The sequence below is a fragment of the Larus michahellis genome, chromosome 4 (genome assembly GCF_964199755.1).
Source record: "Larus michahellis chromosome 4, bLarMic1.1, whole genome shotgun sequence".
NCBI lineage: Eukaryota > Metazoa > Chordata > Aves > Charadriiformes > Laridae > Larus > Larus michahellis.
In genome coordinates, this window is record NC_133899.1 from 56,772,293 (window position 1) to 56,791,157 (window position 18,865).

The 18,865-nt window shown below is 38.3% G+C and overlaps 1 protein-coding gene across 2 annotated transcripts in view; it reads right to left on the reverse strand.

The window, feature by feature from the left end:
* Positions 1-78: 78 nt before the first annotated feature.
* SPRED1 (sprouty related EVH1 domain containing 1) overlaps positions 79-18,865 on the reverse strand; it is a 64,720-nt gene continuing 45,933 nt past the window's right edge. For both annotated transcript variants that reach the window (XM_074585011.1, XM_074585012.1), the window contains exons 5-6: positions 12,302-12,460; positions 79-6,215 (exon numbers count right to left, since the gene is read on the reverse strand). In XM_074585011.1, coding sequence (XP_074441112.1) covers positions 5,556-6,215; positions 12,302-12,460 — 819 coding nt within the window. In that variant the 3' untranslated portion in view covers positions 79-5,555. The remainder of the gene's footprint in view (positions 6,216-12,301; positions 12,461-18,865) is intronic.

An 18,865-nucleotide genomic window follows, 5' to 3' on the forward strand; every position in this document is an offset into this window, starting at 1 on the left:
AACTGAGTTTGACTTAACTGTCAAAAAAAACCCAAAACCCAGCCCCTTACCTATCTTTTTTTTTTTCTTGTTCAAAACTAGAAGATTATGCATTATCTATGACATTAAGGTAAATTTGTCCAAGATCTAATACTAGGTTTTCAATTTTTATGAAACCATGTTTAATGCCGAGTCAGGTTCTCATATGTGGTCTTCACATAGTCCTATAATACTCTCTGTTAACCCCTCACCTTATTAGTCACTTAATTCATTTGCCTGTTTCCTCTCTCTGGTAGAGCTGCATTTTCAAATCATCAGTTAAAAGCTCAAGTATCAACAGTTAATAGTCCGTGTAATGATTACACCCAGCAATAATAAAATTCTTCAAGTTAGAAACTGATCAGATGAACAGCGAGAATTACTTGATCGGTTGTTACCAGTAAGAAAACATTTGCAAAAGCCAGAGGCAAAGACAATTCAATTTAGAATAATCCATCCTGAAGCCTGACCACTGAGCTTTCAAATTAGCATCTCACAGATTTCTACGTGCTCATCTTCATTTTTCTTCCTGGACTGATTAGCTTTCCTTCCCTTTCTGGTGTATATCTTATACTTTAACTTGCACAAAGCTCAGAATTATATTCAGAGATAACACATTTTTGCGGTGGGGTTGAGCGGGAACTCAAACACGATTCATGTGAAGGAATCTTGACCTCCATAGCATGATGTCCAGGACAAGTACTGCTGTAGGTACAAAGCAAGCTGGTACAAGCACGTTTTTGTTTAAAACATTATAGCAACTCTTAAAAATTGTTCTTCCAATGAAAAGATGCTGGAGCTTGAAGGTAATACAATGTTTGTTTGACCAGTCTTAAAATCATAAAATGATCCGATTAACATTTTGCTTAACCAGAAAGCAGAATACTATGGCAAAATGATTAACCTGTATTTACATCTCTTTATTCTGTTCTTCAGCTGCAACATTTGATTTCATACACAGTGTTTTGAGTAATCCCAACACAGAATGGAAAAACATGTCAGTTGTTTCATTTCAAGATAGTTTTAATCAGGTAATTACAGGAAAAAAACATTTAAACAATTTTTATGGTGTTATCTGCTACGTCAACTTACAAGGATATGATGTAACAAACCAGTTACAAACTTAAAGGCATATTTACAGTATCTACTCAAAGTAACAAGCTATATTCATATTCATAAAGGAAACACCTATGGGATGAGTTAACTAAATTATACATCATTTAGTAGAAAGAAATAGCAGTTGAGGTTTAATGGAAACAATATACACATGAGGCACTTGGAGGTCATTAGGGTAGAAAGCAAATGGCACCAAGCGGAAGAAGGAAAATTATGTACAGCTTATACTGCAGCTTTGAACGTGGAGGCTGCTTCTTCACCAAATGCTTTGATTTCTTAAATGAACCACAACTTTTGCAATTAAGAGAGAGAAGCTTTCAGGAAGAAAACCCCAACAACGAACTGCCCTCCCCTCCCCCCCCCCCCCAAACCCCTCCTTGTATCTATCAGCGCACCAAAGGGAATGGAAGTTTTATCCACCCAGCTGCTGGACTAACCGTACCATAAGGCATCTTGTTCAAGTTACTGTTTTGTTGCCAGCCACCGCCCTCGATCTTCATTTTACTAATATGAATGTATCACTGTACTGGCTGCACACTGGCTGCCATAAGCTTTGAAAAGATTTAAAGTCTAATTTAAACCTGTGCATTATTTACACAGGAGTTCAACATTATCCTCCAGGAACACATGAACAGATCGTTCTGAAGAGAACACATCTGAAATGGAATGTTATATTCCAACACACAATATTAAGACATTCTTCAAAACACCTTTGTTTCTCTAGAGGAAACTGCATTGGTTAAGACCGTTTGGAACATCCCTTACATAAGCTCTGGAAAAGCATCCGAGTTTTATGCCATCATTTTCTGCTGTTTACTAAACAGTTACCATAGTAGTTGTAGATTATTGTCAGAATATTGCTTGTAATCTTGCACACAGCTACTGAATCGCGTGTGCGAGCCCACAGACCCACCTGCGCATACTCAAAACTTGATTCGTGTCACAAACCAAAAGGCCGGATTCCCTCTGCACGAACATCAAAACTCCATCACTTTGCTGTGGGGAAAGAACTTCAAGGGGAAAAATAAGTAAATAAATAAAAATAATAAACCCCCCAATCTTTCTTATGAACCCAGTGACAGAATGAAAAGAATTGTCACTTCATTCCTGATTTTTATGCTCTTGTGTAATAGGCCATCGTAACTATTTTAAACCTATGAAAACATATGGTTAAAGCATTTTTATTTTCAATCAGTATTAATACTGAAACTTAAGCAGCACAATGAGATAAAGAATCACAGTAAGAGTTCAAATTACTATTTTGTAAATTCCTAACTAAAGCTTAATGTATTTTTAAGTATGAGCATAGTAAGTTAGATAAAGTAGTGCACCGATAGCCAGTTAAATTACTAGGTAATCAAACATCATGCCTGAATGCAGCTGGTTTTCCCCCAGTAGATGGTGCACGAGTGCCACTATCATTTAACTTCCTCCCCCACTGTCAAAGGGAAATACTTAATTTTCACGGTAACTGAGTCTTTCAACAAGTGAGGGACTTAATATTCTGCGATGGTTTCCAAGGCTCGGGCCTCCCCTCCAAGCAACACAAAGCTCCGCTACTACACGCCTGACAAACTACAGTTCAGATGTTAAGGGCAAGGGGAGGAGTAAGGATTTGGGGAAGAAATTTCTCTTTTCCCAAATGCTTAAGAAAGTATTTCAGAAGAGACAGAACAAATGTTACTGTGCCGTCAAAAACAAGAGATGCACGGACGTAGCAGCCCGTTCTGGAAGGGGTTTGCTGTATGTCCACCTTCCACTACTCATCTCTTAACTGCAACAGTGGGTAAGATCCCAAACATCAGAAGAAAAAAAAAAAAGTACGTGTGCGTCCTACTAAACCCAACCCTTACCTAACCGCGTTATCTTCACAGTTCTTTTAGTCGCTCTCAAACCGGGCACGCAGGCTGACGCCTCCAGCGCAAGAAGAAAAAGTGAACACAGGTCAGTTCAGTGACCCTTTTCAGATGGGCCAAGTCTTCAAAGAGGAAAGCAAAAGGTTGAAAACATTTCAGCAGCAAAGTGGCTAAATGCAAGGGGAAAATATTAACGCACGCATTCAATAAAGATATTAAAGCATATGTGTTTTGTATAAAATACAGTACAGGAGCAGGAGTTTCACGATGTTGTAATAGTGCTCAGAGGAAACTGTTAAGCTCATTTCTTCCTGAAGTACGTACACAATATGATCCTACAGCATTTTCCTATACAGCCAGCAAGTTCTTTTCTTCGGTTGTTCACACCTCTCTCTTCACCTTGAATTAGGAACCTAGCACTTACAAATATTGAATTCCTCTTGTTCACTGGAAAAACATCACCTTTTTTTATCAAAGTTGTTTTTAAAGTTAACAGTCTATTCTAGGCAACCAAGTTTAGCTGAAAACGCGTGAAGCATGAAAACCAACCAGAGTAGCAGCTTTCAAATATATAAACAGTAAAAACCAAGACTGCTGCTACCATGTCGTATTCTTGGATTTAATTCATCCAATCAACTTTTAATACAAAACTAGAAGCTCTTCCGTAACTTCTACAGTTATCAATATATTTGTCTTCTTTTCAATGTGAAATAATACTTTGAGATGATCTATGTACACAAGGTGGTCAATTCAAGCTGTAATATAAATATAAATGTTTTCTTTTAAAAAGTATTTTACAGACAGATAGTGTTATATACACTTGCTCATTTTACTTCTGGGCTACAAAGGAAAATTAAGAGCACTGATACATGCAGAAGGAAAAATGACACAAAATATACTGAAGAAATGCATAGGAAGTGAGAAAAGTCAGTCATGTGCATCTTCTAAAGTCAATTGGGTTTTTTTTTTTGTTTAATAACAAAGTATAACTGAGGACAGTCTGTCCCACTCCAGCCAGCATATTGAATAGGCACCTCTGCTGATGAATTACGTCTGTTTTTAGTGTTTTATGAATCTTTAATAAGAAGTAAATGTTTCTGACTTCATGACAGAGCAAAGCATGTAACGTTTTAAAAAATTCTCTATGGGTTAATCGGTTAATTTTTATCTGAAAGTTAAACACTTTAGCAAGTACAAAGCCATAACAAGTATCATACACGATATACCACCGCGCATACACACACATACACTCTCTCTCTCGCTCCCACCCCCATCCTCCCTCCAAATTTCCTCAATTAAGAAGTTCACTCCAGTTTTGCCTGGGCTGTAATTTATTTCTCAAGCTAAGTCTTTTGTTGTTGTTTTTGAACGCAACACACAGCACTTTTGTTCTTGCCCGTTCAAATAAGAAGAAGTTGCAGTTCAAAATAATGAAAACAATTTCACTTTTGTTATTAATCTTTTGTTTTAATCATAGTACTTGATAAACAGCTGAACAGGATCCTAGTTTAACAGAAGGATAAACAAGAACACTGATGACAATTTGTTACAACTGCCTTAATGTACCTTTTGCTTAATGAACATTTGAATATGCAATAAAGTATTTTTGGAGGACACCCCAAAAGAAAACAACTTGCTGGTTGAGCAACAGAAACAACTTCCTTTTTGCTATTATGTTGAAATCAAAGTCATTTATATATAAAAATAAATGTTATGTTCTAACAAGAACATTTTAGACAATTACATCTGTGCTTAACAAAAAAATATTGGTCACTCAAGACTAGAATAATTAATATTTTAAAGGTTTTTAGATTATCAGAATGTATGGATACAACTCAACACAAACTGTAGCTGAAGGGAAACAGGACTGAAAATATCAATTTTTCCATCTGGAATAAAAATGCGACTAAATTAACTAATTAAATATTTAAAATACTACCATGGAATGTGACAGTAGATATGGTCCATACCTACTATTATCAGAGGGAAGGAAAGTTTAACATGTAATAATTCGTACCTTACACATTTAGTTAAATATAAACATTTGTTATTTATACATAAAGTCGTTTCCAAAAAACTATTAATAAGTGATTTAGTTGCACTTAAAATCAGTTTCGCTTCTCATTTGCCGAGTATTAACTTTTCTTAATCTTAAATCAACTGTCACTAGTGCACTTTTAGTTAAAATTTCCCCTCAGGTAAGTTTTAATCCTTTTAAAAGAGCCCCCTCACCTAAACCATGAATGTACAAAGTGGCAAAAGTTAATCCCTTTTAGTATAATCATAGTTTATATACTCATTTTATAGCCAATAATAAGAATAGGCTTTCCTCTGCAAAATCTCCTTCCCAACTTGCAACAAACGCCACGCGCTCAAAGGAAATAGTTAGGCATGGCTAGCACTTGTAAAATGCCAAGGTCTGACAAGTCTTGTTGCTTCCTCCACATCAAGCATCTCTTACATGAAAGAAGATTCCCTTCGGCTTGCCAAAAAGCTTCCACAAATCCAAGTTAGATGCTTCCTGGAAACAAAGATTTTTTCAGCTCTGTTTGGCACGCGACCGACTCATCCCGCAGCTTTATGCTTTCCTCCACAGCACCCACACACCTCACCACAGTGATGGCATGCTCGCAAGGGGAGGTAGCAGCACATACACGGTGCAATGAACGAGAGTGCCACCAGCGCTAACCAGCGTAAGCAGAACTTGTCATCGCTAGTGTCACACGAGCAAGGATCAGAGAAATCTCCTTCAGAGTCTGACATGCAGTGATACAGCATGCTCTCTGCGCAAAGCATGCAACTAACTTGGTAGATACATCTTTTAATAGGATCTGGCGCATCTTGACATTTTCCTCTGCCATTATCTTCGTGATTAAACCTTTCCTGGCAGTATATACAGCGGGAACGCTCACCATCCTCTTTTCTTCTTTTGGAGTTTTTAAATTTTGATGAGGAAGGCTGAGTTTTAAATACCACAGAACTCTTTGAGTCTTTCAGGGAATTCAACTTAGTTCCATCCCCACACGGGTATAAATAGTCAGATTTTTTACTGTCTGATTTAGAAAATGGTATATTTGAGTCTGCGTCATCCCTCTCCAGGTCGTTCTTCCACATGTCAGGATGCCTGTAGTCTGCATAACGACGTATCAAAATGTCACGAGGGTTTATTCTAACGATTTCATCTTCATCCTGAAAACTAACGTGTCTGATTGACTTCAGCGGGACCTGAAATGGCAAAGCAAGAGAAGTTTACTATAGCGAAGTCCCAAATTTATGGCCAGAATGTAAAACTTAGATTAAAAAAATTAAAACACACTTTTTTTTTCCTTGCTACCTGAAGATAAAAACTTCAGCTTATTTTCTCACTAGTACAATTGACCGACTTCCCCACAATAATGAACCTTTTGCCTGATATTAAACCCATAAGCTTTAGTATTCTTTCCTGACTTTTTGGTACCTCATAACAGCTTTGGATATTTTGGTATCCACATAAAACTTGATACTGCTCTTTGAATTATGCTCAAAATTCAGGTTTTTAAGATGTTAAAATAGCAACTAATTCCAGAGATCAATTACACCTTATGTGAATTTGCTGATTTCATAGAATCATAGAACCATAGGGTTGGAAGGGACATCTGGAGATCATCTGGCAGGGTCACCTTAGAGCAGGTTGCACAGGAACGCGTCCAGGCAGGTTTTGAATGTCTCCAGAGTTGGAGACTCCACCACCTCTCTGGGCAGCTTGTTCCCATGCTCTGCCACCCTCAAAGTAAAGAAGTTCCTTCTTATGTTTAGGTGGAACTTCCTATGCTCAAGTTTGTGCCCGTTACCTATTGTCCTGTCCCTGGGCACCACTGAAAAGAGCCTGGCCCCATCCTCCTGACACCCACCCCTTTAGTATAAGTGTTGATAAGATCTCCCCTCAGCCATCTTTTTTACAGACTGAAGAGACCCAAATCCCTCAGCCTTTCTTCATAAGAGAGGTGTTCCAGTCCCGTTATCATCTTCGTAGCCCTTTGCTGCACCCTCTCCAGCAGTTCCCTGTCCTTCTTGAACCGGGGAGCCCAGAACTGGACACAGTACTCCAGGTGCGGCCTCACCAAGGCAGAGTAGAGGGGGAGGATGACCTCCCTTGATCTGCTTGACACACTCTTCTTGATGCACCCCAGGATGCCATTGGCCTTTTTGGCCACAAGGGCACATTGCTGGCTCATGGTCATCCTGTTGTCCACCAGGACTCCCAGCTCTCTTTCCACAGAGCTGCTCTTCAGCAGGTCAGCCCCCAACCTGTACTGGTGCATGGGGTTATTCCTCCCCAGGTGCAGCACCCTACACTTGTCCTTGTTGAATTTCATAAGGTTCCTGTCTGCCCAAATCTCCAACCTGTCCAGGTCTCTCTGTATGGTGGCACAGCCTTCCGGTGTGTCAGCCACACCCCCAGCTTTGTCTCATCGGCAAACTTGCTGAGGGCGCACTCTATCCCTTCATCCCAGTCATTGATGAATATATTGAAGAAGACTGGACCCAGTACTGACCCCTGGGGAACACCACTCATCACTGACCTCCAACTGACCTCTGTGCCCCTAATCACAACCCTCTGAGCTCTGCCTTTCAACCAGTTATCTATCCACCTTACTGTCCATTCATCTAACCCACTCTTCCTAAGCTTCCCTATGAGGATGCTGTGGGAGACCATGTCAAACGCCTTGCTTAAGTCAAGGTAGACCACATCTACTACCTTCCCCTCTTCTATCCATCCAGTCATGCCATCATAGAAGGCTATCAGATTAGTCAGACATTTCATGTCAGTGATGATCCACTGCTGTAGGATTAACACCCTGATACACTCAGAGTTACTCGTATTATCGAGGAGAAGCTTTCCTTTATTCCTGATCTAAGTTTTCAAACTCCCTCCACTTTTGCAGCAAGAGTATTGAATACTGGTTACTTATTCTCAAAGCTGTATTCTAGATAAAGATTTTGCTACATGAAGAATACTACTCAGTAGCATCATCAATCAATAACAGTGGCTTCTAAATATATCTCCCCTTAGCTAATATACAGTACTTAAATCGATTAGTTTAGGACACCAGCAGGCAAACACCTAAGTACTTTTTAAATTCTCAACTTGTAACGAACTGACCATAATTCAAGACTTTTTACCTCAAAAGACAAGTAAGAAGGAACATGCTAAACACACAAAAGAAAGAGCAGAGAGATAAGACAGAGTTCTTGTTTATTCTGCCTTATGACGAAAGGGCATGGGGGCATGAAAAAGCTGTTGAAGGTGGCAAATCTGAATCACTGGAATCAAAATACCGCAGACCTTAGATATAAGTGTAAGAGTGGACTGCCACTAAATGCCACTGAAATCGCATTACAAGTGGCTTTCAAGAAAAGGTGCAAACAACGACAGGATAAAAATTTAGCACATGTGTATGGAAGGAGCTCCTGAAAATAGCAGATAGTGCAGCAAAAAAGCAAAAGTCTCAGTATGTCCCAGTATTCCTGCCTTACAGACAGGCAATTATTTTCCTACACTGTAGGGCTATTATAATCGGAGCCAGAATATAAGCGAGCTTCAAGTCAAATTCCGCCTTTTTCTCCTGTCAAGTGCACACACAGACTGCAAACCATCTCACAGAAAAGACTGAAAAATATCACTCCCATACCCATTAGCATTACAAATTCTTCCAGGATCATGAATTATTTGGGAACGCAACTTCGGCATCAGGATCGCTGCTTTGAGAGTGTTTACCTTATTAGCACGGATCAAATTAATGAGAATTAATGTGTCACCATTCTATAGTCTAGCACAACAGTTGAACTGTATGTTCCTAATCCGTTGCAGCGTGTAACAACAAACTACTAAAGATGGTGTTTTAAGTTAACAGACTTCTGTCCCACTTTGCACGTGTCTGTGCCCCTACCACACTAAAGCCTGCATGCCCTGGTTTTAGGGTAGGAGGCAGAGGAGGGAAAAGGGAAGGCAGCTGGGAAAGAGGAAGGAATTGCTTCTTAAAATATGCCAGCTTCTCATTATGTAAGAATATCTGTAGCCTGCTCTAACCATCACTTCCCTGCTTGATAATCCTTGCGTGATATATTTTAAGTACAGAACTGTAATTAGAGCTGCTTTGCCTTGGGAGCTTCAACTGGAGTATGCTAACAAGAGTAATTTTTTTTTCTTGGCTCCAAGCCACGTAGTTGGACTTCCACAAGGTCTTGAGGATACAGGGTGAAGAAAGGTTATATCCTATTCAGCTACCATCACTGCTTTTCCATACTTCCCAAGGCTCCAATGCAAGCACTCAGGCCTCCCCTTTGCTTATAAAAGCAGAATGCTTCTCAACTCTATTCTGTTCTTAAAGAAGAGAAAGAGCCTATTGTTTTAGCATCAGTAACTAGCTATGGCTAATTGGCTTTTTTGAACAGTTAACAGGGTAAATTTATTTAAGGGAAAAAGCAACAAAAATGTCAATTCCGTATGTTACAGGCATAAAGGATCCTTACCCCACTGTCCACACAGAATATTATGCATGCATTTAAGACATTAAATAAAACCCATTGTTTAAAAGAAAACAACCCCAAAACCTCAAACGAAAAAAACACCCTCGACCTCCCATTAGCCAGACAGCTAATAGCCGTTAAAGATCACTACAAATACTAACAACTACAAAATCTGAGCTCTTCTCAGTCTTTGAAGGCTTGTTATTTGTTTGAGTGGAACACACCACATACATAGAATCCATTTCTTTTTTCAAGTCCTCAGCCAAACACCTACTAAAACGCTTAAGGTCTGACATGTTACAAACAAGGCAGCATTATGTTCTTTATGCAATTGATGTTAAGAAATAGTTTTTTAAGAAAGTACGTGGGAAATGCTGAAAAACAAGCAAACAGGAGAGATGTTGGAAAAGCTTTATTTATAAAGTGCCTACATATTGGGCGTTTAATGGGACCTATACGAAAGCATGAGGTACGTGAAACCTTAAGAACAACACACAATCCAGATTCAGTTAAGTACAAATACTAGTAAAATTCAATGAGAATAACGCATTTAGTCCTTGAGCCATTCAAAATCACAACTCAGTGCCATCTCTGTGGAACAGCTAAAGCAGGAAAGGAGGAAGAATATTCAGCAAACTCAAATTCCAGAGAGAATCTCATTATGAACATAATTAGCCAACTGGAAATTAAGCAGAAAATTTTTGTTGTCATGGCTGAACTCGCTAGTGTTACACCTTACTTGAAGGGGGCACCTTTAGACAGGACAAGGACACCTGCTTGCTACTGTAGCCTTCACTGTTTCTGCTCAAACAGACCTGCCTGACTTTGCTCAGCTTGCAACTCCACCATAGGAGGACACCAGCAGCTGAATGTATCACCGCAAAGTACTAAATTTAAGTACACATTTGGTGTATCAGGAGCTGAAGAACTGAGGGACTTGGGTATTTTTTAGTAACAAAGTATTACAGGTAAAGATCCGAGCTGTCATTAATCACTTCAGTTTGAGCACCTACTTCTTGAGCTGTTCAACTTGTAAGCAGAGTAAGAGTGTTCAAACTTATTTATACAAAATTGAAACAAAATAGGTATTTACCTCAAGATCTGCCGTGCCACATGGTCACATACATGGAGTTCAGCAGAGACAGTGCAGTGTGAGCACATACCAAATGTGAGATTTTGTTGACTTGCCTACATTCTAAATGTGTGCACCACAGGACCATGCAAAAAGCATGGAGTGTCAGATGCAGGTGGTGCATGAGATGATGATGACCATGCATGGTGATATGAGAAAAATATCTTAAAGAATATCTCCTTAAATTTCCATGGTATCTCCCATAACTTCAGTCTACAAGAAGTGAATTCTAGCACTGTCATTTCTAAGAAATTCCTATTTAATGTCTATCAGACAGGCACTACCCAGTGTACTACAGCTTAAACTATAATTTTCTCAGTAGCCAATTCTGTATGTGCTCTTAAAACATAAAGGTATTTTTAGGCTACTGCACTTTTCTTTACAACTCAAGGAAGAGTAAGAGCACAGACATCAGTGGTTACTGTAGCTGTTGAGTGTTAGCTGCAATAACCTAATCACCCATCTATTCTATTCTAATAAATTTTTAAATTCTCTTTGCAAGTAAATGGGAGAAGGAAAAAACATGAGGTGACCTATACAAAGAGATAATTGGAGCAAATCAATGATTAAAAATCAGCAGTTCATAATTTCAAGCTCTTTAGTTAGTTCTCCAGATAACAGTTTCTTTTGCCCAATAAAGCAGTTAGAAAGCAGCTGATACAAGACTTTAATACAATCCTATCTTTCTTTGCAAGCATGACTGAGGGTATTAAGAAGATTTATTTCAAGGAGCAGAAATATTTTCTGATGATGTGTTCACAACTACTTGAACTTGCATTCAGCTTTGACTTCTGTTATTATGCTTATTCTAAAAAGCTTCCCATGTGTTTCCTTCTAGGGGTAACACCCTCAAATTATTATCCAACTCTCTATTAAGTCTACTTCTACAGTCTACAAAAAATTGTCAGTTCTTTGAGGCTTAGAAAAAAGAAAAATGTATACTGTTAAAAGAAAAGCTGACATTGCCTTTCCAATGTTGTATGTTTCCATTGCTTTGCTAATGTTGTATAAATATGACCTTTTATAAAAAAAACGTCTGTATATCAGCCTTCCTCACGTTAGTGTTTTTGGTTTTTTTTTCCCCCTGTTTTAGTCTGTTTACCAATAGGTTAATACTTTTCATGCATAACAGATAAAGTGTTTTCCTTTCTGGACCGAAATAGAATATTTTAGTCTAAATAGGCAGTTAGAAAGCATAAACAATGTTTCACTAAAAATATTTAGCAAAAGTGCCCTACTGTGTAATTCATCCAAGATAGTATTTTTAAAGATACTTTTCAATATTTCTAATCGAAACAATATTAGTATACACGTAACCAGACTGAGCTCAAGGCCAATTAACATTTTCTGAACAAATTTGAACAGCTTTTTAAGGCTGCAGGTACAGCGGTCTGTAATACAGAAATCTGACTTCAAAGAAACTGGAAGATTTATTCACGCAGTCCACTGCACTACAAGCAGAGGTAAATACCTTCACAAAGCTTTACCTCTGCCACAATAATGCCGTAATAATTCATCTGCAAAGCTTACACCGATCATTTCAAGAAGTTGAGAGTGTAATACTACATACAGGGACTTAGAATGAAAGTGCTTTCTTGTCAGAAACTCCACACTGTGCCATTAATGCAGTAAGCAAAGCAAGAACTGCTTCTTTTGCTGATAGTCTTACCTGGTTAGGTTGGCTAGGGAAACAGGCTCTCCTGGTGTTGAAATCCTCAAATGCTGAAGGCCTTAAATTTGCACCGTTGTAAGGTTCACTGGTTACTACAGTTTCGTGTTGGAAAAGGTGATCTTTCATTAATGAACCTGATGTATTTTCTTGAGTAGTCTAGAATACATAAAAACTCCCTTGAAATGGTTTTGCATTTACACAAAAACCACACCAAACCCACCGAGTTGATACATAAATGCACAAATATTCTACATAACGTGTAAGAAGCACCTATAAAAGCAAGTATTTTGAAATACACATTTTTAAAATACTTTTAAGTATGCAAGTATTTTCTTTACTGTGAGTCAAAATAAGAGTTCCTTCTCTGCAGAGCGTACGCAACTTGGGCATTAGAGATACGTGCCCTTAACTCAGTTGCCAAATCAGACTGTGGAACTTCTTTAAGGAAGGAGAGATTAACCCAGTCTCTGAGATTATGCCTTCTCTACCTACCCACGAGGCTGCCAGTATTTACAAATATACAACCGGAGGAAAAAAAATATATTCTGAGACTACTAAGGCAAGAGCTAGTCAGACATTTTAATATATTAGAAACAAAATCAGCCAGAAAGGAACAGAAAGTCAGTTTTAACATATACTGGCTCAATTAAAATATCTAATTACAGCAAGTGTGTATTAAACAACTAATGACTGTCTTTTTGAAATCAAGGCTGTATCAGGCAATTTGATATAAAAATGAGACCATGTGGCAACATATAATGAGATATCTGCAGGACGTGTGCCACTCGGAATAAGGAAGAGGAAGTATGTTTGGGTGGAATATTGGCTTGTGAGATGATCCAATTTCTGGAAAGAACAGAAAAAACAAACAGTTCGCATTCTTTAGCTTAACTGACTGGGATATACTTAGGATACAGTAGAGCATATTGATACAAAACCCACTGGAGTGCCAAAATATGTACTGTAGAATGTTTTGTTTGTATTGAGAGACGCTGTAAAGTTAACTGGCTGTCATCATCTGATAGCACTGAGGAAATTCTGGCATCAGCGCTGGATTCCAGCAATTAGAATGTTTCAGCCTTATTATAAGGATTTGTATACATCAAGAAATCATGAAGGGGGAAACAATAAAAATACTGCAGAAAACTACTGAGGCAGAGGCAAACCTGAAGTTTCGGCAGGTTAAGTACGAACATTGAATCATTAGTTTTCAGTTACCAAAATACTTAAGGAACTTATTCTGGGATTACATTAGCACCTCACGTACATAAAAGCTTAATGCATCAAGTTCTAAGACATCTAGATAAAGTGGAAGTAGCTGTTCTGTAATTGATCCTTCGGAGAAAGAAAATCATCACCTCACTAAGAATTTATATATGGTTCAGAAGCACTCTGAATGGAAAAACATTAAAATTAGGAATTAATCAATTATTAGCTTTTAATTAATACTAGAGAGCATACACCCCATGAAAGACGATAGTTCAATCACATTGAAGTTCCACTGAAAAACTTTGAAGACTGGCAAAACTCCATAAAGAAGTACTTTTTTCAGATCCTGGAGCATGCCAGCTCCACTAAGCAATCGACCCTGTTGTTGTCAAAATTAAGTTTTCTGGCCAAACACTGTTGGGAAAGGAGTACAAAAGAAATGTTCAGACGAACAGCGAGAGTTAGATTTCATGGATGCATACTTATTTTAAGAGCAAAAAGCAACAAATATTAGTGCAATATCGCACATCTTCCTAGCAGGAGGTACTCCTGCAGATACATTGCCCAGTGACATAAAAAGCTTCCAAAACACTGGTTCAAACCACAGGAGAGCTGCATTCAGAATGAGGAAGAAATGCTTACAACTATTTTTGGTTTGAGCAACGTTATAAACGCTTACAAGCAGAAACTATTTAAGCTAGGAACACACTTAACAGCTAGAAGCCATTTTACAGGAACCACAGTGATAAGCGCTATCTAAGCCTCTCCCCACCCCCCCGCAGCCCCCCTAGCTATTATCAATGTGAGTGGTGCAGGGAGAAGGATGAGAGCTGCAAAACCTACTGCCTCCTTCCTTCCCAGGGAAAAAACCACATACTACCCACAAGCCGGTCTTTATCCCTGGGTGAGATTTGCAACAGCCTGCATTATTTCCTGTCCCTACAGGTGATTCACACCTTTTATTCTTCGGAAATAAACTACCTACGCTATAGAGCAAAAAAAGGACACAGGGACGCGCTCAGACAGACACACACGCTCCCCTTGGCAGTCAAGAAGGGCTCCATCTAATAAAGGATGCAGGCACTGATCATCTATTGCAGTGCTAACTAGCAGCGCCAGACCCTGATGTATGAAATACAAACCTTAATCTTAAAGCAAGCCTTTGTGCCCTACACGCGGCAATTATAAAGGAATGCTTTTTATAAAATTCCAACACAGACACCGCAATTCAAGCTAATTGACTTCCAGGGACAAATTTGGGGGTGGCGGGAGACAGAGAAAGGCATCTGACCTTTGTAAGGCGAGAACTCATGAGACTGCTGTTGGGAAAGCACGCCGCTCAGCCTACCAACCTAGGCACTACAGGTGAAGCGGACACAGCCTGGTATTATTTCTGGTATTTATGAAAAATGAAAAGCGATCGAGTCAGTATTGGTCTTTCTTAGCCTGTAAATATCTACTACGCACAACTACAGAAATGCCAGATGAACATCCCGAACTCTGTGTTTTTAATTAAACTGATAGTTTTGATCCAGCCGAACCACGTTTATTAGTATCAAAAAAGGCTTTCTTTGGATGACACTTCCCGCTCCAATGCGATGTTTTATGACGAGGTCATAAACACCTGAAACCCCACATTTATAATGGAAACACTGACAACCTGAAGGGAGAGGCCCTAGAAACAAAAATGCTATTGTATTGAAAATGCATTTAAGTAAAAAGCAAACACGTGAAGTTTTCCACAAGAACTAAGCTTGGTATATTAAATATACCGAATATTACCCACAAACACAGATGCACACATTCCCCTTTTCTACTGTCCAAAGCAATTACACCGCCCACATTCAATATCCTTTAACCACAGCCTGCAAAGTACAGTACTGGCATAGGTTATTCAGTATCATCTGTAAAGTAACCTACGCCAGTTTTTAATGCACAACGGAAATCTGGTTTGCTCCCAGCTGCTGGTATAATAATTACTGTCCTATGGTTGCTAAGAGATACCCTGAATTTTTTTCCAAGACTACTAAAACATTTCTGTGCGCACAGGCAAAAGGATGCCGGGTAAAGCAATAAAATGACTCCAGCTGTAGCTCTCCAGCAGAATTCAAAGCCAGATGACAGCTGTAGAGAAAATGAAAACCAGACTGAGCTTTTCTTCTTCAAATTTTCTCTCCTTACTTCTCCCAGTTTGCCAGAGTTAAGGCTGGGAGAGAATTCAACATTGTTCTGCAAACATTGTTAAAAATGTTCTGCTCTAAGTAAGTTTAATGATTACACAGAAGGATGGATGAGAGACCACATTTCCGTTGCATCCCAGTTCTTGTATTTACTTCCCACGAGGCCGGAAAATCTGCTGTTTGATGCTAACCAACACAAGCAGCATTTAAATGTTTTTTTTCCTTAATTTTTTAATTGTGAATAAACGATATAGGTTTCAAAAACATCTGAATAACTTCCTTCTGCTTTAGCTATTTTTAAGACTGATGGAGCAACTATTTTCATGCTTGGCAAAGAAACTCTATTACAATCAGGTATGTATTTCTGACATGAACTGAAATATTACCTAGATTACTCTGAATGCTTTATACAGTTTAAAGTAAAAAAAAATAAGGCATTTAACATGCCTCTTTCTTCCAAGGCTGTACTACTTGAATGTATAAAGCATATTAGAAGTTTTTAGAGATTACAAGGAAGGAACTAATAAATTAAAACACAAAGCATAACTGAGGAAATAAGAGAAAGATGGAGATGTAAAAAGGCTGTTAGGGATACTGGTGAGAAAAAAATTTATAATTTCCTCCGCTTTTCTGAATGCTACTCCACCAAAAAAAAAAAGAGTAATAAACCCAAATAATTTTGGCACAATATATTACTAGATTTATTTTAAATGGATAATATAAATTAGTATTACGTTGAGTTCTAGAAACTTCACCTAGACAATTTATTAAGTGCACTAAATAGTGCTACTCTTTAGTGATTTATCATGTAGTGTTTTCTTCTCCACAAAAACAACACAGCGTCAAGGGTAAATCACTTCACATTTCCTTACAAATCATAATGTCGAGTTATTTTTATAATATAAAAATTCTGCGAACCTTTTGTTATAGACAAAATAAATTGAATGGTCACTAAATAGTGCATTTACAAAGAGTTCACTAAATAGCATAATTACAACAGGCACATGAACCACTTACGTCCTCCTTGCCTGCTCAAGGACCACTTAAGATGCATGTACATTGCAGGCCTTTTCCCCTTCGTATTGACAAAAAGCCCAACATACCTATTTCTGAAAGAACAAGCCAAACTTTTTTTCTGCTTATAATTTACCAGTCTACAGTTTTCTTCTGCCAGTAGTAAGAAACTCAAAGAGCATAAGTGCTCCATTTCTTATTATTTCAAAACTGTTAAAATGTGTTGGTAGCCTATAAATAACACCAGTATGGCTGAATCAACAAAACCTGAGAGAAATGACGACTCATCTGCTCTATTTTTCAGTACTTAAGAGCAAGACGTACACACGTCAGTACCCCAAACCCACATAAAAATACTTTCAAATGCATGAGCTCTAGATTTCATTTAGTTAGATTGACTTCTGAGAAAAAAAAATATTCTGATTTTTACATTTTTTCAGTTAAGCTAGGTAAGTTCTAGAGCAAGAACTACATTTGGTAGAGGCAAAGAATCTGAACCAATCTTTGAACAAACAAAAAACTGACTTAGACAAGCTGCCTGTCTACTGCATTCAAAATGCCTGGTTTTATACCAAAAAATCCAAACTTCCTACCAAAACAAACTCCCAGCGTGTATTTCCATATCAGTATATCTACATTCTCAGGATCCATTTACAAACATTACAGGAAGTCAGATAGCTCAGCATTAACTCATTGGTGTATTTCTATTTGAAATTAATCTAGTAAGACTAAGGCTTATTTAATGATACAAACAATTCGCACATGTTATGTTCCTTAAACAACTAAGAGTAGTTGTAACCAGTTAAGCAACCTTTACAAGCAAGTATGAACACCCTTAAGTGACTGTATTTTTTAATACTAAGATTTAAACATTATTTGTGAACAAATCTGAAGATCATCTTAAGACGTTATAATGAAGTTACGTCTTCTTAAAATGATAAATTTGATCTTCAGTAAGAAGAATGCCTTCTCTGTGAGATTTTATTTAAAGAATATCTAGTGACCCAAGTGTCCTGGTTTCAGCTGGGATAGAGTTAATTTTCTTTCAGATAGCTGCTGTGCTTTGGATTTAGTATGGGAATAATGTTGATGATACATAATCTTTCAGTTGATGCTAAGTAATGTTTACATTAGCCAAGGACTTTTTCAGCTTCCCATAGAAGCTGAGCGGGAGACAGACAGGACAAGGTGGCCAAAGGAATATTCCATGCCACAGACACCATGCTCAGTATATAAATGGGGGTTGGCCAGGGGCAGGGATCTGTGGTGGCTGCTTGGGACAGGCTGCACAACTGATCATCGGGTGGTGAGAACAACCTGTGTCCTATCACTTTATTTTGTATATTCTTTTCCTATTATTATTATTGTTGTTGTTTTTCTTTTCCATTATTGTTTGAATTAACTGTCTTTATCTCAATCCACCAGGGGTTTTTTTGCCTCTGCTTTTCTCCCTCTTCTCCCTCCCCTGCTGGGGGTGGTGGTGAGAAGGTGGCTGCGTGGTCCCACTTGCTGGCTGGGGTTAAACCACGACACCAAGATACAATACAGCAAGCGAAATGCTGGCCTGGAAAGCACAAGATAAGAGTCCCATTTTTGGATTTGCATTTAAGAGTTGCACATACAAGTTTTGGACAGCCCCTATTTCTGCTTTCTGCATCGATAAAACGTGCTAATACACACTACAAGCAGGCACTGAGGTTTAACAGCAGCGCCACTGATGAGATCAGAAGGCTGCGTGCTTTGATCTTCTTTGGATCATTTTAGTTGCTTTCTGTGGCACCGAATATAACCGGCCAGTAAAATAACTTATGCAGCATGTTTTGCTTTCTTCATCACTAATCATCTTAATTTTTAAAAAAACACTGTTAATGAAATTTATGTACGAACTACATGCTATATTCATACTTCAAATACGCACTAAATACAGGATTCCTGCTGTGTAAGGAGACTAAAACAGCACAGGCAAAGCACCTTGACAGCAGATGATACAACTGACAAACACCTATTAACATTAATATTTTCAGTCGTACCTTGATGACATCCTGGGGACTTTACCTACCATACTAACTAATGAAGAAAGAAATGAAACTGAAGAATACCGATACACCTGACAGTTACTACAGGGTATGGACAAAAATATAAGTGCATTAACAAACAT